We start from the raw sequence: 23,165 nt of genomic DNA, 5'->3' as shown, positions 1-23,165 counted from the left end.
GTTCCGTTGGGAAGGGGAAAAGGCCAGCCAGGAAACACAAGAGGAGCCTACGACTTCCATGAAAAAGAAGGCCACACCTAATAAGACAGTATCAGGAGTCCTACTTAAGATACAGATTTATCTTAACGGGAGATTCTCACGCACCAAGCCGACTCTGCATAATACGCGGCGATGGTGAGTCGTATTTTCCATGCACTTTTCCTACATCTTATTTTGAAGGCACGTTTAAACGTTACCATAGCGACCAGAGAGCGTTGCGGCCAGATTGGACGTTCCTCGTATCATGATTCGTGTTTATTATTATGTTACGAAAATACCACAATTTTGATGCAGGTCATATCTTATTATATTGTTGTATTTATTCGGCCTTAAAGGCTGGTCCCTGAAAATATTGTCCGACAGTGTTTATTATTATGTTACGAAAATACCACAATTTTTATGCAGGTCATATCTTATTATGTTGTTGTATTTATCCGGCCTTAAAGGCTGGTCCCTGAAAATATTGTCTGACAATAAACCAGTCCGTGGGGCAAAAAAGGTTGGTCGACGGCGTTCATCTCTCGAACCGCAGGGCCAACTGCACTGGCGAGGAGTTCCATTGCGCCAACGGGGAGTGTGTGCGACTAAGCTGGAAATGTGACGGCGATCCCGACTGCAAGGACAAGTCGGACGAGTCAGACTGCCGTGAGTTTCTGTTTTCGTCCTTTCGAAATCACTGACGGCCATGTTGTGTCAAGATGACCCCTGCCGCCTCGACCTGCTGCTATCCACTGCCCACTTATGTTAATTAGGCACAGAATATGCAGCTGTCGCTGACAACTTAAAGCAATTCTGAATAAGGCCCCGAATGGATAATTTGCATCTTGGCTTGTCCGAATCAGCATCATGTTCCCTGGTTCAGGTTCCTCCGTGTTGCTGCTGTTTCTGTTATTTCTGTCCCAAAGCCATCCATCAATCAAACAATCAATCCATCAAGATCTCAACCATGGTTGACTGCTGTGTTTGCAGATTTTTTTTCACGTCACTAGTCATCTTCAGAGGGTAAAAAAATGACAACACTATTTTGACAAAAGCGGCCGGTGATCCACTGGTTCGTGCGTCGACCTCACAGTGCATTGGTACCGGGTTCATTTCCGGCTCCGGCCTTCCTGTATGGGGTTTGCATGTTCTCCCCGGGCATGCGTGGGTTTTCTCCGGGTACTCGGGTTTCCTCCCACATTCCAGAAACATGCATGACAGGCTGATTGAACACTCTAAATTGTCCCTAGGTGTGGATGTGAGCGCGGTGTCCCCCACCTGGTGCCCGAAGACGGCTGGGATAGGCTCCAGCACGCCCCGCGACCCTTGTGAGGATAAAGCGGATCAGGAAATGGATGGATGGATGAATGATTTGACAAAGTAAAAGGGATCAAGGGTTAACCCTACCACTTTCAAATAAATAAAAAGATCAGTTCAATGCTCCAAAAGTAAAGTAAGTCCCAAAAGTTCAAAAAGTAATGCCGTGTTTGTTTTCCATTTCTTTCCTCCCCTCTGACCTGATATCTTCCAATGAAAAATGAGGAATGAATATGAACTTTGAATCAAATTTAATGAGTGCCATCATCATGACATCATGCGCCATTTTGATTTCGATCTGTGAATATTGCGTTCATTATTATCACTCGTTTGCTTTTAACCCAATTTGGAGATCGCCAGGGCATATTGTAATCTTTTACATCCCTCGCTGCTCTCTGCCTCATCCGTTCGAACTGCAGCTACTGTATTTGCAAGTCAGATTTGCACTGCACAATGCTAATGTAGCCTTACATAATAGCGCCTGCGCTTGTATTTTGGTTGTCTTACTAAGCACGAACAACATGAAAGGCGCCGCTGGAAGATACAATTCACTTCAAATGGCGCAAACCTGACTGTGTTTTTGTAACCGGATAATTTTGTTTCATAATTTTAGGGGTGTACATACAGAATGAAATATTTTTAAAAATGAGAATGCTGGGTGGGCTGCATACATTGTCATTGTCTTGCACCATACATTTCAACTGCGCAGGGTGAAAATTTGTCCTGTATGGTTACTGCACGCACTGAATCTACAGTACAGTAATCCGCTAGATTAGGAACATTGAAGAAATTGAACGCCTCAACTTCATTCGTGTAAACTCCCTCCATGTCTTTTCTCTGAAACCCGTTTTACCTCATTCCCTAAGGTGTTATTTTGTCATTTAGCACTTTTTCTCCTCTACGGGCAACTAGCAGTGTTCGTCCGATAAAGGATGCATCTGTCTAAATAAATCCAGTGTGAAGATGGGGACGTTGCGATAAAGCTGATTTTCCTCCTATCTTAGCCAGGGCCGAGAGCAGCCCTGAAGCTCTTGTTGCACCGTGATGCAGTGTGAAGCTGAGGTAGTCACACAAGCCATTAGAAGGATTTTTGTCGCACACATCAAGTCCAGTAGTCTGGTGTCATGCCAGCGGCGTGTAGAAGAGGGCTGGAAGAATTGCTTTTCTTTCAAAGCTACTCATTACTTTTTTTGTTTAGCTACCACTCCAATCTTCCATCAGAAGGATGATGAGGCATTAAAATAAAAAAAATTCAGTTTGGACCACCTGCCCAGCTGAAGTAATTTGGCTTGCTTTGATACATAATGGCCAATGATTTGTACTATCAGCTGACTGTTGATTATGTGAGTCTGCCATATTCAACAATCAGATTAAAAATATTTTTATATTATGAATAATATTAAATAAAACCCCAATTATTTGGCTCGGGTATTTTTGTGCTGAAAGTCTGGTGTGAGGCACGGTCAAATCTGAGCAGAGGCGGGTTAGACCTAGCATTTGTATTTTCATTGATGGATGCAAGCAGGCAGATTTTTTTTTTTTTAATGCATTTTGTGTTGTTGCGTGAGACTCCAAAACCAACATTGGTTCCCAACAGGTGTAAAGCTTTGACAAATTTCAGTCACCAAAATGTCAGATGTGCCAGGAGCATGTCAAAGAACTCTCTACACCGGAACTCTCAGCACAGCGTAGAGAGATGAACCAAATTTCCAAGCAGGTGCACTGAGGCTGGCGCAAGCATGAAAATCAAGATGTGCCAGTTTTTACGCTTGAGCGCACCTGCGCCAACTACGAAAATAGAGCCCATTATCGGGGAAAATTATAAGCAGAATGCGTGCTTCAACATAGGGAGTCTGCCCTAAAATCACACTTGACGACTATCAGGGGATAAGGCTCGAAACAAAATCATAAAAACTACAACACTTACTTCCTAAGGTGTCATGTTTTGAAATCTCAGTTTGTGGTATTAAATAAGAAACTAGTCTTGCTTTGAATTCGACCCCTTGATGTCTTGTTGAAAGGCTTCAAATATGTGTGTGTGTGTGTGTGTGTGTGCGTGTGCGTGCGTGTGCGTGCGTGTGCGTGTGTGTGTTTGTTTTTTCTGCACACAGCCCTGCTGACTTGCCGTCCTGATGAGTTCCAGTGCGGTGACGGTTCTTGCATCCACGGCACCAAGCAGTGTAACAAGGTCAACGACTGCCCGGATCACAGCGATGAATCAGGCTGCGTCAACGGTGGCTGCTCTTTGATTTTCTCTCTCTCTGTGTCTCTTGTCTGTTGGCAGTCTTTTATGTGTAGGGTTCATTTTGAATGCACCTAGCTATTTATTGGCTCTTACTCCTCCTAAGTGCTTTGGATGTTGTTAAAGTCCCAGGAACTCAGATACCACCCAGATACTCACATAAAGTTTCACTTATGTTTTGCTTTTTGTCTTGCAGCCACAAAATGCGAGGGCCCCCTGAAGTTCTTGTGCAAGAACGGGGAGTGTATCGATAGTTCCAAAGTGTGTGACTCCGTCAAGGACTGCAAGGACAGATCAGATGAGCCCAAGAAAGAGTGTGGTAAGAGAAGGCTTTCTTTGCGCAGCTTTGTATTTTATATTTTCTGCTACATACACATGTAAAAATTACAGTATGTGATGATTGGCTCTGTCACTTTGTCCCGATGAGTGTTCAAATTTATAAGGAGCCCAGTTCATCGGATGGTGACGGCTTGTCATGACACTTTAACTCCGGAGGGCTCCAACTCCGGTCCTCAAGGGCACCTAGCCGGCATTTTTTGGATGATCGGGATTGTTGTCAGGCTCCTGCAGAGCTTGCTGATGAGCTGATCGTGTTTGAGGGAGGGAAACATTTCAAACATGCGGGGAAGACGGCCCTCGAGGACCGGTGTCGGAAAACTATGTAAGTCATTTAAGGAAAAGGTTTTCATCAGCAAGTCGAGCATAGTCGGCATTCGGTGCTCTTCTTTGCACAAGACGAATGAACTGTAAGTTTTGACAATCGAAATTGTGTTGAAAGAACCTTCATGTCAAAATCTTGCCACAGTTTAACTTTTGTGCTTCTCCTCAATCAGCAGGATTACATTTATAAGTTGGAATAGATTTGGAATTTTCATTCTAGTTAGTTTTTTTTTTTTTTTTTAAGTAGTTTTAAGACCGGATTTGGTAGTTTTTATTAGTTGTATTTTCTTTTTCAATCCTTTGCTTTAGTTTTTATTCATTTGAGTAGTAGTTGGCGTTTTTGTCAAATATGTATCGCTTGTGCGCAAGATTAAAAAAAAAGAAGACATCACAGTAACGATTGTGATAGCAAAACGCAACAAAAATATTTTAGAATCAACCATCCGCAAATCAAATATTGGTGTTTCCAACTTTATCCACTTGCCAACTCATAAAGTGGATTTGTGGTTTGAATTCCTGTATTGAACCCAGTTGAAAGGAAGACACTTAATTGCAACCTAGCGTGGCGTTTTTGGCTGAGTTAAGTGGCAAATGCCGGTAAGCCATTCCAAACGCGCAAGACAGAACATTGACACATTTATTGGAAATGAATTTGTGCTTGTTATGCGGAATCGTCGTGTTTTGGTTTGCCTCAAGTAACCGCCTCCAGCTCCATCCCTCTTGAGTCTGCTTGTTCGAATTACTTTGAAAGAGAAGGCAAAAGTCTTGTCTCTTGCGCGATAACCCCGCTGTTCTACATCCTGTTTGCTGTCTATCTGACATCATCTCTTCATCAGTGGACTCGATCCGGAATATTCCGACCACTTTTCTTTCACCCAAAAGTTCAACCTAACATTCATCTAGGCTGTAAAATCGCATTGGGGAAGTGATGCTAAGCTGTACCAGGGAAGCTAATTACAAAGAATCATCTCTCTTCCTTTTCTTCCTCTGACCTTGTATTTCCCCTTCATCTCCGTTTTGTTCACAGCTTGTTAAAAAATGTCCACACACACACACGTACACACACAAACTTTGCTCATTGCATCGCTCTGTCCTCTCAACCATTCATTTCCAACCTGTTCTGCGCTCAAAACACTCCGACGCTACAATACCGCACCGAAAACACTTGCAGATGCCGGGCATTGCTCTCCGCATCCCAGCACGCAGTTTCCCAGCTCATTAGGAATAATGGCGTCGACGGCGCAGACTCATTACTTAGCACGCTGCACTCTCAAGTCATGCGTTCACTGGGAAGAACTCTTCATAATGGCCACTTCGTAATGGGTTGTCAGAGTGAAAAAGAGCTGGCGGTGGCGGCGCGAGAATGCAGATGACGTTGGCGCACGGCAATAGAAAAAGCGACCTGTAAATCTTGGCTGCGCTTGATGGAATTTCTTGGAAAAATATATTCCCCCGTTGCCCTCCGTGACTCTTTTAGTAACTCCGTCCAGGTCCAAGTGAGGGCAATTGCTAATCACTGGAATTGCTGTCATTGAGGTCTTTTTGTCGAGTCTTTTCTGCACTTCATTTTCAAGAGTAGTGAAGGAGAGCCGAGCGCTGTCGCTGAATAAGGGTTGGGAATTTAACCCTTTCATGCACCAATAATGAGACCCTGGAACCTGATAACATGATAAGTGGTCCACTGTAGTCATCGCTGTCCCTGAAAGGGTTCATGCTAACTGCAGATCTGCTTTATGTCTCCTGACAATTTATACAATTCCGAGTCGATCGTTTTTTGTTTTTTCCTCACAGAGTGCTTTCATTCTGTTTTTTTTTTTTTTTAATTTTTATTTTGTTCCTACTGGCTTCACGGACATGAGTATTCTCGAAATAAGTACATCTCAATTAGGATATGGTGCTTTTTAAATTTTTTTTTTTTTTTTTTTAATACTACCATATGTTGACTTATTTTAGCGCTTAATGCTCACTGAAGTTGAAAGAGTCCCCAGTTAAGTGCTTCAGGATGGATCTGTTGTTGTCTTCATCGACATGTGTTCCCAACACACATCAAACGCGTTTGTGCTTTGCCGTGTGAAATATTATGAGGAGGATTTGTCAAGTGCAAGGCAAACGAAAAAGGTCACCAAATATTGCGCAATAAAGTAAACTCGTCTTTCTTCTGTATGGCTGTACAACAAACCAAAAATAAAGATACCGTCATGCGTATGATGTAATTTGCAGAAAATGAAAATGAAGGATATTTTCACTCAGTTTTAGATGTAGTTTCAGTTAGTTTTCTTCTTTATTTTGTTAATAAAAATGTGGGGTTTTTTTTCCAACTTTAGCTTGAGGTCTTTTATAACTTAACTGTAAATAACCTTGCTTCAAGCTCCAATTTGTATCACGAAAAGATTCAGCGAAATGGTCTTCCAACCATGAAAAAAAAAATCTTTGAGTGAATTTAGAAACCTACTCTTGTTTCTGTACTTTGAAATAGTTTTAAAGTTTTCTGTGTTTAATTTTATTCAATGTACGCTCTTTTTGTAATTTTTGTCAGCTACTTTTGTTTCCTCTGATCTGCTTCTGAATGTCGTTAACCGTTGTGTTTCTAAATGCTTGTGGGTGTTGCTTGTGTGAAGCACATTGAGTTAGCTTGTGTATGAAATGTGCCATATAAATAAACATGCCTTGTCTCGCCGAAATGGTTCATTGTGGAGGGTTAAAATAAATATCTCAGGATCGGATGAGTTGATAACAGAACATCAATTCTGTCACAGCCCACTTCCCCCTCTTTGCATCTTCTGTTAAATGAGAGTGAGCAGCACATCAGATCTGCGGTCCTATCTCACTCCATCACTGGCATCTCAGTATCTCTGCTCACAGCCCTCATCGTCAGTGCATGAACTGATCAGTGATAATGAGTCTCTTTGATTCGCTGAGAGAATCTGAGGTGAAAAAAAAAAAAATCACGATAGAATCATAGCTGGCAGTACCAGACTGGTGATTCGCTGAGAGAATCTGAGGTGAAAAAAAAAAACACGATAGAATCATAGCTGGCAGTACCAGACTGCCGATAACATACGACACATCAGAAATCTCTTTTTGCGACTGATACAAGACTTCTTTTCTATGAATTCATTGCCCGTATCTCGCGCTCTTGTTTCTGATTGGCTGTGTTCTTTACTTTGCTAGGGCTTAACGAATGTATGATCAACAATGGCGGCTGCTCTCATGTCTGCATGGACCGACCCATTAGCTTTGAGTGTCATTGCCCCGCCGGCTACCAGCTACTGGACAAGAAGACCTGTGGAGGTATTTTTACCCTGACACTATGGGGACCAACCAAGTGTGTGTTGCTCTAGCATCATGTCATTCTCTATACACTTAGCCCTGCCCCTTCTAACACTGATGCTTTGAGTAGAAGATTAGAGTACCTGTAGTTGACATCTAGGGTGTTTGATATGATGCACCAGATCATCACCCAGTGTCGCTCTGGTCTTTCGGAACCGTATTACTTGACTTAGACTTGAGCCACGCACTCATCTGGTGCTGTTCCTGAGGGCAAATCAGTCATTTTCTGTCTCTACTTGACTGTCCCGCAGTTGATTGATAACCTCTCGTTCCCATCCTCCCCCCGCAGACATTGATGAATGTGAGAACCCGGATGCCTGCAGCCAAATCTGCATCAACTACAAGGGGGATTTTAAGTGCGAATGCTATGAAGGGTACGAGATGGATCCCGTCACAAAGACCTGCAAGGCAGAGGGTGAGTGCTGAATCGTTAATGGAGGAAAACGAGCCGATTGTGCGACATGATAGGATTTACAAGGAGGGCGTTTAGTGATGAGGCTCATTTATAACCCGACACACCGTGTGGTTTCACAAATCCACTTGAGGAATAATGTAAACAAACTGTTGCTAATACGGTATTTCTTTCTAACAAAAATGTCCAGGTTCAGAGATCCTAATACAAGCGTAAACTAGCACTCGTTTTATGAGCAACCCATGTCTTTGGGTGCTTTGGTCAATCAGGAAAATAATGAGAATATGATCTGTATGAGTGGGGTGAGAAATCTGTATTTCGGTTTACAAAACAGAGGATACTTTAAACTGGCAATGTTTGATAAATGATGCGGGGGACAATGAATTTAGGGATGAATAATCTTCATCGCCAACTGTAAATGTTGCAAAACCATTTACCATTGTTTAGTCTCTGCATAATATGCGACGATGGTGAGTCATATTTTATATTTGCGGTGTATCTTATTTTGAAGGCACATTTAACGATCAGAGAGCGTTGCGGCCAGATTCATTGTGTCATGATTCGTGTTTATTATTATGTTTAGAAAATACCGTGCAGGTCATATCATATTATTTTGTTGTATTTATCCGTCACACCTTAAAGGCCGGGCCCTGAAAATATTGTCTGACATTAAACCGGTCCGTGGGGCAAAAAAGGTTGGGGACCGCTGCGATATATCACAGCACTGTGTTCTTATGAGCGTGTCGATTGTGTCTACCTCTATCTACATTTCTGTGTTTGTCTCCGCGCGACTTCCAGTGTGTTTGCTAACACTTTGCTGATGCTAGAGGACAATCAAATATCTCGATGTGTGTCAAGAGCAGCACATGTGCAGTGGCTCCACGCTGTTGCCATGGAAGGGGGACTGCTGTGGTAGTCCTTCAAACCAGCAGGGGATCATTTGCTTGTCGTTGAAACTTTTTAAGAAGTCTCGTTGAACAGCTGCCGCGAGCAGGAGGCTGTCGGAAAGGGAAATATTCTCAAACGTGATATGACGAATCTTTGACACAGACTGTTAGAAGGAAAATAGCAGCAAGTGAGTCATTAAGGACAGAATCTGAAGTCTGCCTCTGGAGAAAAGTGCCGTTCGGTTGCCTTCCTATTACTGCACAGTGCTAAAAGCACGGGTCAGTGAGAAGGTTGCATCCAGTTGCTAGAAAACATTCTGTTCAAACCATTTGGCTTTTTACCCCGGCTGGCTGAAACGGAAAAAAATTAACGACTCATTGTAAATACGCCGCAAGATCCTGTTCAATCGAGGGTCTAATTAAAATTCAAGTTGGGCGACCTCATCACAAACAGGGGTTCTAAAAATAGACGAGACTACCCCCGAATTACGACAAGGACACACTTGGGTGAAGACAATTGTTGCTAATGGCCATGTGTGCTAATGACATAACAAAGCTTCTGCATACACAGCCTCAATTTTATGCAGTGACCATAACTCAATGTATCAAGGTATAAAAATAAAACGAGTTGGAATTTTTCAAAAGTATTGTGCTTTTTATGGGCCACAAAACTCCAGTAGAGCAGTAAGACTCTGGATTTGGAAGGATCCCAGTTTGAATAGATATCATTGTTATTGAAAACAAGCTCAGTACAGAAACAAGAAATTGTGAAAAAAAGGGAGATACTGTATAACTGTCCCTCTGAAACCAAAACAAAAAGATCAGTTCCAGCTCCAGTACGGTTTTATTCCTCATATTGTCCTTTCAGCAAACCGATCATTTCTCATATAACCCAGGGGTGCCCAAGTCCAGTCCTCGAGAGCCCCTTTCTTGCCCGTTTTAGATGTCTCACTTCTCCAACGCACTTGACTCAAATGATCAAGACCATTACCAGGCTTCCGAAAAGCTTGCTGATGAAGAATGAAAAGAGCCTCTTAGACTGGCCGTGATTGAAGTCAGCTGTGACCACTCCCACGGTGGCACAGCCCTCCCTCTCTCAGAGCTGCCGGTCTGCGCTTTTCTGGTCTAAATTGTCTAAATTAACCATGAAAATATAGCCCTGCATGTTTACTGACCCAGAGATGTAGAAAAATGGGCAATAAAAATGTTTTTGTTAATTTAATTATGATAGAATGACTACAAACAATAATATTTCACTCAGTAGAGAACATACCTCTGCCATAGTTTTGTTCGTTTTAATTCTGGGTAACTTCCTCGATCATGGAAGATGACAAACAAATGGGCAATTCTATTAATGCCACAGATCCAGACCATGTCCCAATCATACTTTGACCTTTATAATAAGAATTTTCACCACGGAACTCATTAGCATTTTTTAATCCACTGAAGATATAATACTTCTTCTGATTAACAAAAAAAAACCTAGCCCTTTTTGTCATTCGAATTAGCATTTCAAAAGTAGAACGTTCAAAATGTTTCTTCCTGTGCGCTCAGGAAAAAGCCCTTATCTTCTGTTCACGAACCGACATGAGATCCGGCGTATCGACCTGGTCAAGCGGGACTACAGCCAGGTGGTTTCAACCCAGAAGAACACCGTGGCTCTAGACCTCGATGTGGCTAATAACCGAGTCTTCTGGTGTGACCGCTTTCATCGGAAAATCTACAGGTATGACGATCACGCGGAGTGTTGATTCAGTGAGGTGTTCGCATAGGGATGGATGTTCAATACCACTTTTTTTTTCAGATCGACACCAGTGCGAGTATTCACTCTTTGAGGACGTACCGATACCGAGTGTTGATAACTTTCGTCCTTTTGATATATAAAATTTCATTTGATGATTCGCCGATGTGTCAGACTCCCCCAGTATAGCGCCGACTACTGCTGAGGAGGATTTTGTGACCGCTTTCATCGGAAAATCTACAGGTATGACGATCACGCGGAGTGTTGATTCAGTGAGGTGTTCGCATAGGGATGGATGTTCAATACCACTTTTTTTTCAGATCGACATCAGTGCGAGTATTCACTCTTTGAGGACGCACCGATACCGAGTATTGATAACTCTCGTCCTTTTGATACATAAAATTTCATTTGATGATTCGCCGATGTGTCAGACTCCCACAGTATAGCGCCAACTACTGCTGAGGAGGCGTCGTTTTGCTATGTCGCTGGCTGGTATCGACAGCCTCCACGAGTACACCATACTTTAAAATAAGGCTGGTATCGGCCCGATACCGATTCGTGGTGTTGGTACTCGCCCATCCCAAGTGTTAGCGTTTCATCTTCAAACTCACTTTCTGACATTTAATTGGTCAAATCTTGGCTGTGGTCTCCTAGATCTGATCCCTGGTTGCTCTCGCAAATTCATTTCCTCCCCGTAGTGAATTCTAATTGGAACAGCATGTTCTTTTTATATATCAAATAGAGATCTCTGGGGACAATAAAAGGGAAATTGCTGCTTAGCCAAGTGTGCGCGGCCCTCACCTCACACCTCTGTCATGATGATATTATTTGCGACAGGGACCGGCCCTGAGCGAGGCCTTGTCTATTCTGATAAGTGGTCCATCCGAGAAGGACTCTAACCCCTTCGTGAACCTGCTCAGTGCTTAGCTCAAGGCTTCCGTATCACTTTAACACAAGGCAAAATAGGGCTCACCATATATAAACCATTTACTATTCATTTAACCTGGAATAAATTCATTTGCTTTGATCGAAGTCTGACAGTGCTTGAAGGTCTCCGATGTAACTCAATGACCAAAATGGAATGTGCTTGAAGGTCTCCGATGTAACTCAATGACCAAACCAGTGGAACCAAAATGGAAGAAACCCTCCTGTGTGATACAGTGTACTACATTTCCGACCGCAATTACCTTGAAGAAGTAACTTATCGTTATTTTACTGATTACTTGATTCTTAAAGTAACTAAGTTAGATTTTGAGTTGCTTTATTCGTTACTATCAGCAGATGCCTACAACCACACTTAAGGTAAAATGACATCCAATACTTCTATATGTTCAAGTGTGATGTTTAAGGGTAAGGTTTTCGTTAAAATATATAAGAAATTAAATGACGACAGTCTTTCTAACTTTTATACATAGTGAGAGAGAGAAAATGAGTCTCTGAACTTCACTTAACGTGAATACAATTTCATCTTTTTTATAACCTGACATTTAACGGTTAGCATTGTAATGGTAAAACAACATTTCTGCTTTCTGAAGTCACAAAAAAAAAAAAAAAAAAAAATCAGGGACCTTCTGCATTAGTTGCAGCTCAATTTGATATTTTCATCTTTACGAAAATACGGGTTCTACGATTGTTCATTTTGCTAACGTTTTGTCACAGAGTAACTGAATAGTAACTCTAATCAGACCACTATTTCAGATTTAGTAACACGTTACAGTTACTTGAAATAGCAGCCACGATTGAGTAACGCATTCATGACATAATTCCCACAAAAGAAATCTTGCTGAATGAATACCTCTCTTAATCAGCATTATTACACTCTTACGGACACTCATTCAATTGCATTTGACATGCCGAATGGCAAATCCACTCCTGCAGCGCCTTCATCCACGAGGCCGGTGACCCAGCCCAGCAGGTCCAACTGGTGGATTCGTCACTGCAAACCCCAGCCGGCCTTGCCCTGGACTGGCTGCAACACAATCTGTACTGGACCGACTCTGGCGACAAATCCATCTCGGTGGCCTCAGTGGACGGAACCAAGAGACGCATCCTCATCAACACTGATCTGAGCGAGCCCAGAGCCATAGCACTGGATCCTCATCATGGGTGAGGTGTAGGACGTGTGCATTCTCAATCTATGATCTATGATGTGCGTACGATGCATCCATGATGTATTTATTTGGTTATTTGCTCTATTTGTCTAGTTATGTTACAACCCACTGACACCTTTGACATTTGAAAAATAACTTCCCAACCGTTGCTCCTTTGTCACTTTTGTCCTGATGTGATTCAGATGGCAGTCAATGAATTTTCATATTTTCATATTTCATTCGTATTCCAAAGGCGTGCCGCTCATACGCAATATTAACGCAAAACGGACAATTGAAACACAAGAGTTCATACTCAGGAAGAATGAAGAGCACACAGAATACTGAATGTGGCGCCAAATGACAGCTCATACCGCAGGAAAACGTGTAGGTGTTGTAAAGTTGACATTTTTATCCGTGGATGTTGCTGCGGTGGATTGATTGATATCAGTTATTCTTCACACAGCTGTACGGAAACCAGAATAGACTGACAAAATACAGACAGCAAAAATAAGACTCATACAGAGGTCATATACAAATTCAAAGGATAAAAAAAAATATAATAATAAAACATGTTCACATCATGTCCAACCACTACATATTCTTTCTTTGTTGCATTCAGTTTCATGTACTGGTCCGACTGGGGCACAAGAGCCAAGATAGAGAAGGCCGGGATGAACGGAGTGGATCGGCAAGTGCTGGTGGCTGATAACATTGAGTGGCCCAACGGCATCACACTCGGTAAAACAGCTGTTTATCGAGCCATGTAGTGCTGCGCTAAGATTGCTACTGACCATTGAAGTAGGATGAAGCTTTGAAAGGCAATTAGGCATTGCGCAGAGCTTATGGATGACATCGATATTACTCGTGATCAACTAATCGAGATAATCTTCATTTCTTTCACACAATCAATGATGGGATTTGTCGGTCAGAGTCCAAGTGTGCCTTGTGGGCAAACGTTCAATTTGTGTACTCAGACGTAGCGAACCGCCGTCTGTACTGGGTGGACTCCAAGCTGCACCACATAGCCAGCGTGGATCTGAACGGAGCTCACCGCAGAACACACATGACATCTGCTGAGACGCTGGGACACCCCTACGCTCTGGCTGTGTTTGAGGTTTGTGTCATTTTATAGATTTCCGGTCTGTAATCTCAACATTAGGTACAGAGTCTCCTGCATGGCTAAGTGTCTACGCTATCATCATCATTCCTTGCTCTTCTGAGAATTGCAGGTGGTAATGGTGAATTTGAAGTACGTATTTTCTGTACTATAAGGCGCTTTGGATCATCAGGTGCACTTACAATAAATGGCCTATTTTAAAACTGTTTTCATATATAGGGCGCACCGCTTTATAAGGCGCACAGAATAGAAGCTCCAATAGTGGCTGCGGTTGCACTATGCATCCACTAGATGGTGCCATGCTCAAGGAATACAATACGATACAATACAATACAGCTTTATTGATATAGAGCCTTCACAACCGCTGCAGCTGTAACAAAGCTATGAGAACTGATCACAAACACGGCATATACATCCCAATGGCATGACAAAACAATAAATGAAAGACAAAAGATATGAAGACAATTGATTCAACAGAAAGGCACACAAACCTTGTGTGCTCACATCCTCAAGGGACTAAATATCCTGAGAAGACTTGCTTGTCTCCTCCTTCCTTCGTTTAGTCAGTAGTTAACTATGCTTGTGGTATCGACCCACTTTTCTCCAGATTGTCACGACGTTTCTCCATTTTCTGTTATCTGTTCTATTATTTTCTTCTCTTTTCCTTCTTACCGCTATTTTTTATTTTTCTTCTTTGTGCTACTGCTATTTTTATTTTTATTCTTCGTGACAGGGGTTCACTTTGCCCTGGGGAGTCAAGTTCAGCATTTGCTTCAATGATATCTGGCGCCATCTAGCGTTGTGAATGGGTATAATGTCTAGACCCCGAATATAAGACGACCCCTACTTTTTCAGTCTTATTTCAATGCAAAAAACACAGTCTTAAATTTGGGCCAATACGGTAGTGTCGGGCCGAGCCCTTTGATGTTACAATTGGTTCCTGCTAATAATCGCCACTAGATGGCATAGGAACACGAAGAGGGAAACAACTCAATGGGGTATATAAAGAGACTGTTAACACCATATATAAGGCGCATGGGATTACAGGGCGCACTGTGAGATTTTGAGTACATTGAATTCTTTTTGGTACGCCTTATAGTGCGGAAAATATGATACTTTTCAACAGGTCGGGCTTGTGTCCTTGTGTGTCAGCTCCCCAACAGCACATGTACTTACTATCAAGTCGACGAGCCCATTACAGCCTAACAGGGAATGCCTGTGTGACAAATTGTGGGTGAAGGACCCTTTATTTGTCCCACCTCCATTGCGAGGGACAATGGAAGTCAAGACTAATTACCCAGGCCAACTCTAAAATGTACCGTTTCTCTTCTCTTGACTCTTCTTTTGCAGGATCGTATCTACTGGACAGACCGGGACAAGGCATCAGTCTTCATGGCCAACAGACTGACTGGTCAAGACATTCACACTCTAGCTGACAACCTCAACGATCCGCACGATATTGTGGTCTTCCACCAGCTGCGCCAGCTGCAAGGTGCGCTTGTGACTTTTTCAGTGTTTGCAAATTGCATTTGCACATGCACACACTCTGACACCCAGATTGGGTGTGAGCTCAACCGCATCTATGAGGCCGCTCTGTGGGAGTGTGTTAACCCGCACAGATAAATAAATAATGAGGTGAGGTTTGGGAGTAGAGCGCACTTATCAAGGCACTAAGCAGCCACCGATGTCGCCGCAAACCTGCTGCCAATCAGATTTCCATCGCAGAATGGTTTAGAATCAATTGCAAATGAAATGATTGCTTGGCAGTTTTTTGTTTGTTTGGGAATTGAACTGGATTGGCAAATTACTTTGCATGTGCGTATTTATATGCTCCAGTCTTCCAGTTTAATGTACAATCACAGAAAAATATTAGGCCACCCTTGTTTCCTCAGTTTTTGTTTGTTTTTAATGCCCTGGTAGGCTACAACGGAAGGTATATTTGTTTGGAAAAATAACGATGAGAAAAAAATAGCTCATGATAGTGTCATTGAAGAGCCACGCTGCATGATTTTCTTGATCGTAACCAAAACCACTGCAATTAAGGTTAAGCATGTCAAATGATGCGGTCAGCTAGATTGTGGCACGCTCACTGCATTCTTCAGGTAACAGAATATATATTTGAACAAATGAATGAAAAATTGAAGAAACAAATAGATCTCATCATTTTTTTTCATGATTGTCTATGCAGGCTATATTCACGTCATGCATTCGGTTTCGGGGCCTTCAGTGGGGATTTATCCAACTTAATCCGGTTCTTAGTACTGTACCACTGCATTGCAATTATAGAGAAATCAATACAACGCAAAAAAAAAAAAAAAAAAACATAACCGCAAAGAGCTGTACCATGTACAGCATCTGTAGTAGTTCACAATCAATATTTATTGTCAAAAACAATGAAAACAAATGAATGAAAAATTGAAGAAACAAATAGATCTCATTATTTTTTTTCATGATTGTCTATGCAGGCTATATTCACGTCATGCATTCGGTTTCGGGGCCTTCAGTGGGGATTTATCCAACTTAATCCGGTTCTTAGTACTGTACCACTCCATTGCAATTACAGAGAAATCAATACCACGCAAAAAAAAAAACAAAACAAAAAAAAGCAATATAACAGCATAGAGCTGTACCATGTACAGCATCTGCAGTAGATCGCAATCAATATTTATTGTCAAAAACAATGAAAACATAAATAAAATATATCCTGCTTACCAGAAATGATCATTATTAAATTACAGAATGGTAAAAAGCGGACGCTGGCCCTGCTAGGAAATCAGCCCATTGCTAATTTAGTTTAAATTTCATTGTCCAGCCCTATTGATTCTGAAGGCACAGGGCACATTGGATTGACATGGGTCATATCTGATTGACAGGGATCATATCTGATTGAAAAAAAAATTTAAAACTAACTATATCCGCATACAGGTGTACTGGAAGCTCTGCAGCCAGGAAATGCTACAAAATGAGAATAGACAGTTGGGTCTAAATGAATAGAATTTCATGGAAGCCATATTAGAATTCCAATGTATATCCTCATGTATTCCTAAATTCAATATGTGATCATTTTAAATTGCAACATTGTCCCTTTCCCGGACTCTCATCTTCTCGTCTGTCACTATCCGCAGGTCCAGATAGCTGCAATCTAGGCAGTGAGGCCAATGGAGGCTGCGAGTATTTATGTCTTAAGGCGCCACAGATTACCGAGCACTCTCCTAAATACACCTGCGCCTGCCCCGATGGACAGGACCTTGGCCGCGATATGAGGGCCTGTGTGCCAGGTGAGACTTATGGAATGCAGGAAATGGAAACTAATGAGGCCTTAAAGGGATTTGTGGAGCACATCACAACTATATTATGTCACAAAGCCAGGCGTGTGCACTCACTTCAATGCATTCGCTGCACCTGCACAATCTAAACAGATCCACTTATAAGAGCCATGTCACAAATTTTGCATTTACAAAGAGAGCAGGTCGCGCAATGAAAATAGATTTACATTTTTTCGGGGGGTAAGTTAAGTTACAATGCAATACAATCGATTAATAATATCCAACCTGGATCACTGCCCTGATGTTCAGTTTGAGAATCTTAAAAGTAAAATGTCCCCCCCCACCACCCACTTTGCGTTCAGCGCCGAGAAATGACATGCCAGCCTCTCACGCACTTCCACCCGCTACCACGGCAACAGAAGACTATCTGCCAACTTCAGAGGGAGTAGCACAGGAAGACGCTAGCCCACGTTTGACCACATCACATCTTCCTTCCCTGGAGCCGCGCACGCCCCTCAGCACGCTCAAGACGGTGTCATCGCAGGAGTCCAAGGCGCTTGGATCTCACTCGACTGCAACCGTCACTGTGGAGTCGACCACCCCTGCAGGGGACAGCAGTGTGTCACAACACTGTAAGCGAACTTGGAACTTATTTATTCATTCTTGCTTATTTTTGGGATGTATTGTATAACATTAATTGCGATAAAAAATGTAATTGAATGATACATTCATTCTATCAATACCCTTGATACACCCCCCCCCAATAATTATGAAGATGTTTTGTACAGTAGCTTCTAATATATTCTGTTTTAAAAAAAAAGAGGGAAAAATGTATTTAAAGTGCATTTATTGGGGGGAAAAAAAAAAAAAAAAGGGAAAAATGTATTTATAAAAATGCATTTATTGGGGGGAAAAAAAATCCCATCGTATCCTGTTCTCAAGCTATTTTCAGCGCTTTACATTGCTAATGTAGCGCATGTAAATAACAGACAAAGGGAAGGCAGGCCATAAGTATCAGTTTGTGAAAAAGAACGAATTTGATCATGTTTGGACATATACGGGGGCGTCACGGTGTTCGATTGGTGAGCACCTCCGCCTCACAGTGCCGAGGTGCAGGGTTCGATTCCGGCTCCGGCCTTCCCGTGTGGAGTTTGCATGTTCTCCCCGTGCCTGTGTGGGTTTTCTCCGGGTACTGCAGTTTCTTCCCACATTCCCAAAACATGAGTGGCAGGTTAATGTACTCCCACATTCCCAAAACATGCATAGCAGGTTAATGGTACCCTGTAAATCACAGGTGTCAAAGTCAAGGCCCGGGGGCCAGATCCGGCCCCCCACATCATTTTATGTGGCCCGCGGGAACCAATCATATTTGTCAACTTTCATGATTCTTGCTGAAATCTGTTCCAAAATGTCAAATTGTCATGGGTAATAAATAACATTGAGATTTTGCACCCGGCCCTCCAAGGGAAGCCCTAACTCCAAAATGGCCCGCGACAAAAAATAAGTTTGACACCCCTGCTCTAAATTGTCCCTATGTGTGAGTGTGAGCGTGGCTGGTTGTTCGTCGCTGTGTGTGCCCTGCGATTGGCTGGTTCAGGGTGTAGCCCGCCTACTGCCCGAAGAAAGCTGGGATAGGCTCCAGCACACCCCGTGGTCCTTGTGAGGACAAGCGGTTAAGATAATGGATGGGTGGATGGATGGACATATATGAGATGAATACTGAATGGATGATTCTGCTTGCCTTTCTTGCCATATAATCAGATCCTTACACAATGTCAGGACTTGCACATCTGCCTTGTGCAAGTGAGTTATATACACGACTGTGTGCGGAAAGAAGAGAAGGCATTGGAGTGGAGCTTAATGGAGCCTAGATGGATGAACTGAAGATGGGAAAGCAAACTCCCAATGGCCACCTGAGGGTTGCACGTTGGGCTTCCAATTCATATTGTAGATTTATTCGACGTCTTTTCCCCCTTTGCGCCTCGTAACCAAGTGCTGCCTGTTTGTTTTATCACCTTTCCCTTCTACCTGCCCTCCCCCTCCTGTCTCCTCCTTATCGCTCATTGTTGCTCACACAATGTTATGCCTTAAATATCTTTCATCCTCCTTATTTACACTGTCTCTCTCTCCCGTCCCGTATCTTTCTAATGGTGCTGTCTCCTTCCAGCTGGAAGTGAACATTTCCTCCTTGGAGAGAATCTGACAGTGGCTGTTTTAGGAGTGGTCATCCCCATTGGTAAGTCACATTAAAACCTCCTCCTCTTCGTTTGTCTGCCGCTGTCTGTCAAAATAGTCCATGCAAAATGATCGACTGTGGCGCCAAAAGAGAAGCTTGGCCCAAAAGTGCTCTTCTGTGACATTTCTCAGGAGTCACAGTCTGCGTGTCTGACATTGCTGCATTATTCACTCCGCACGATGTTGTGCTGGCTTTTGTCCTGCGCAAACATTTTCATTTGTACTGTGTACTTTCATCCATTTTCTAATGCGTTTACCCTGACAAGGGTCGCGGGCGTGCTGGAGCCAATCCCAGCTGTTTTCACCCTAAACTGGTTGCCGGCCAATTGCAGGGCACACATAGACGAGCAACCATTCGCGCTCACAGTCACACCTGGAGACAATATAGACTATTCAATTAACGTACAGTGCATGTTATTGTAATGTGGGAGGAAAATGGAGTACCCGGAAAAATTCCACGCAGGCACAGAAAGAACATGTAAACTCCACACAGGAAGGCCAGAGTTGATCAGAGCTAACCAGTCGACCACCCTGCCGCTCTTACAGTGTACTTAAGGAAGCATATGACAGATTTACATGTCCACATAGTTCCACTTGTCAGAGAGATATTTATTTTACAAGCAGCTAAATTGACACAGAGCGGCCTGGTGGTCCAGTGGTTAGCGCGTTGACCTCACAGTGCAGAGGTACCGGGTTCAATTCCAGCTCCGGCCTCCCTGTGGGGAGTTTGCATGTTCTCCCCAGGCTTGCGTGGGTTTTCTCCGGGTACTCCGGTTTCCTCCCACATTCCAAAAACATGCATGGCAGGCTGATTGAACACTCCAGATTGTCCCTAAGTGTGTGTTTGAGCATGGATAGCAACCGGTTCAGGGTGTCCCCCGCCTACCGCCCGAAGACGGCTGGGATAGGCTCCAGCACCCCCCACGACCCTTGTGAGGATCAAGCGGATCGGAAAATGGATGGATGGATAAAAATTATACATATGTTACTCTCAGCTTTGGACTAATGACAAGAAGTAAGAACATGATCTGTACTCGTATCCTGCAGTCAAATAGCCCTCATGGATCAATTAGCCACACTAGCCCATTAGCATTGGCAAAAGTTGCTCGTAGCACTTATGTGCGCATTTGTTAGATAGTTCCATATTGTCACCTAACATAACGATTGTCTCTCCTTGGTAAGTTAAACAATTACGTTAAATTATGTCGGCTTTTCGTGTACATCACTGTCATTTTTCTACGGCCACTCGATGGTTTCATTATGCTGTCTTGCCAGTTTTTGGCCAGCATACGCGCATACACAACACACACAATGTGCTTCACGTAATTCCAAATATGAACCAACCTTGACATATCACACCTTGGCTGAGCCACCCACACAAACACTCGATCGCATTCATGTCGCTCTGTTTCCCCGCATGCCACTCGCGCTCCTCCCCCGTGTGTCATTTCACGCCATGGGCTCGTTATGCCTCATTAACGCTCCCCCTCCTCCCCCTGCGGCTGTGTGTTAAATGCATGCAGTTCCTATCGTTGCCACAGTGGTGTTCGGCTTGGTCTGCGCCGGCATCTACCTGGTGTGGCGGAACTGGAGGCGCAACTCCACCAAGAGCATGAACTTTGACAACCCCGTCTACCGCAAGACCACCGGCGAGGGTGAGGAGGACGAGATCCACATCGGTCGGACTGACGCAATTGGGCATCACGCGCACCACCACCACCACCACCACCCGTACCCGCAGGGTGTCGGCATGGGGGTGGTGACCTCGGGAGGTGGCGCCTGCCCGCAGTTCATCACCTTACCACTCGGAGGCAGCATGCCCGATCCGGGGACACATTGGTATACGGAGCAGCCCATGCTTTCTACTGCGTGAGCCAGAATGAGTGAATTCAGGGGAAAAAAGATGGCTGCCGTGACACACGGGGAGGTCAAAAGTGACTAGGGAAGTACATATCATCAAATGCCATCCACAGCCATGTTCTATGCCACTTTTCCTAATCCTACAGATTTCAACCGCCACAAAGGTTCTCGTTGCTGCAACCGGATCCATTTTTCTCTGATGACGTCACGTTTTGCATTGATGGAGTGTGTGTTGTGCGTCATCTATTTTGTAACTAAGCCACTGACTATTTTGTCCTAGATGTGTTTATTTGGGATCGGCGTTGGGCTGAGAACCGACAGTAATTGTGGCTCTGCGTTGGAAGGGACAATCTGTACAGATTCATAATAGAATCAATGGCTCTGTCAAAATGAGCTGTGTTGCCGAAGCTTCCCTGGTTTGATTTGAAAAAGTTTCTCAGCATTCCAGACATGACTGAGTTGTTTGTTCTCTCCGAATGCCATTCCACACCGATCAACTGAGAGACTTTACTTTTTGTTTGACCTTCGACACTCTATAAAGCGAAAGGATCTTAGCTTTTCATAGTCTGCATAAAAGGGGAAAAGGTACATCAGGGGCAGAAATAACCACTGAGTGGGTTTCCTTATTTTTCACTGTGATGTTTCAACGTTAGAAAGTTTGAGAGGCGCAATATATCATTCCTTTAAGTCAGGAGAGAATATTGCAATCTTATGTGTTTTTGCCTGCTATTTACATATATAGACACTATAAAAGAGGATAGATGCAGTGTAGCAGTGATGGGCAACTTAAATGGTGGAGGGGACCACAATTTTTCATCAGCGCGATTGGGTGGCCGCACACTTCCCAACCGTACGTATGACGGAAAAAAATTCAATCCGTGCATACGTGACAAATATGTGATCTGAATATATTTAATTTTTCAAAGAAATATTTCCTATTGTACAACAAAGGGTTTGAAGCAAACAACAAATTATCCACCAAATGTGTTATTTTCCAGCTCTCTTGCACAAAAATAACCATTCGAGAAAGGCAAAGAAATTTTTAATATTATTGAGGTACAATGTTTCCAAATCTGTCCCCCCCCCCTCAAAAAAATAGGCCTACTCACATTGTAGTATAGGGCAAATGCAACTGAGCCAAAAGTGCGCCAACTAGCGGTGACTGGTGATATTACAAGTTAAATCTACACACCTGATGAAATGGATGGAAAAAATAGATATAATTTTGTCAACCCAAAATATTCAAACACAAATTCTGACGAACCTAAAATGTGTTAATAAATAATAATAATTCATCAAGGGGTCACTCAGAGTGCTGCCAGCTGCCCATCCCTGCAGCCGAGGATGCAATGTGAAGTAATTGCATCACAATTCAGCCACTCAGTGTTATACACACACACACATACACATTGTGTCTCCTACAAACCTATCTCATGTATTCTTTGTATTATCACTATTGTCATTATGATCATTATATCGGAGTGGGAGGCCCCGGCAGGTGTCACAAACCAATAACGCACATTTCCCCGTCTCCCCAATATCGACACTGTGTTCACATTACGCTGTAAACATTCTGGTTGTGTTTGTGTGAGCGTGTATTCACCGAAATGCATGTGAGTGCTGTTGTACATCCCGCGGCCATATTGGAGTCGTTTTTTTGAAAGGCTCTCTGTTGCACAGCCCTCTTTTGAATGCCTTCCGTCTCGCATGAACGTTTGTGAAGCCGTGCACAGTTGTGTGGATGAATGGCTGCCTAATTTGTGCGCGGATGACAGCGTCCAGGGCGCTTTTGGCACTCATTGATATGTAAATATGTTTTCATAAGGTTTTTGATAATGTATAGCCGACGGTGATTTCAAAGAGATGATGTACATAAGATTTTAGATAAAAGTGTCGACACGTATCCTAATTTATTTGTACAGAGAGCACTGCATTCCCTGCTTGTAATGATTCACCAAAGTCGTTAGTGTTGTTTCTTGTTGTGCGTTTT

The 23,165-nt window shown here is 43.1% G+C and overlaps 1 protein-coding gene across 1 annotated transcript in view; it reads left to right on the top strand.

Moving 5' to 3' along the window:
* The window catches only part of LOC109521321 (low-density lipoprotein receptor-related protein 8-like), a 73,580-nt gene extending 51,811 nt beyond the window's left edge, over positions 1–21,769 (top strand). Inside the window, exons 5-16 of the mRNA XM_019879125.1 lie at positions 3,447–3,569; positions 7,409–7,528; positions 7,857–7,982; positions 10,421–10,592; positions 12,486–12,713; positions 13,317–13,435; positions 13,672–13,811; positions 15,165–15,306; positions 16,940–17,092; positions 17,443–17,712; positions 19,248–19,316; positions 20,857–21,769. Of these exons, the coding sequence (XP_019734684.1) occupies positions 3,447–3,569; positions 7,409–7,528; positions 7,857–7,982; positions 10,421–10,592; positions 12,486–12,713; positions 13,317–13,435; positions 13,672–13,811; positions 15,165–15,306; positions 16,940–17,092; positions 17,443–17,712; positions 19,248–19,316; positions 20,857–21,188 (1,994 nt within the window). The 3' untranslated portion in view covers positions 21,189–21,769. The remainder of the gene's footprint in view (positions 1–3,446; positions 3,570–7,408; positions 7,529–7,856; positions 7,983–10,420; positions 10,593–12,485; positions 12,714–13,316; positions 13,436–13,671; positions 13,812–15,164; positions 15,307–16,939; positions 17,093–17,442; positions 17,713–19,247; positions 19,317–20,856) is intronic.
* Positions 21,770–23,165: the final 1,396 nt, after the last annotated feature.

The sequence above is a fragment of the Hippocampus comes genome, unplaced genomic scaffold (genome assembly GCF_001891065.2).
Source record: "Hippocampus comes isolate QL1 unplaced genomic scaffold, H_comes_QL1_v1.1 scaffold85, whole genome shotgun sequence".
Taxonomy (NCBI): domain Eukaryota; kingdom Metazoa; phylum Chordata; class Actinopteri; order Syngnathiformes; family Syngnathidae; genus Hippocampus; species Hippocampus comes.
The sequence above is the reverse complement of the archived record's forward strand: the minus strand, read 5'-3'. Positions and strand labels throughout refer to the sequence as shown.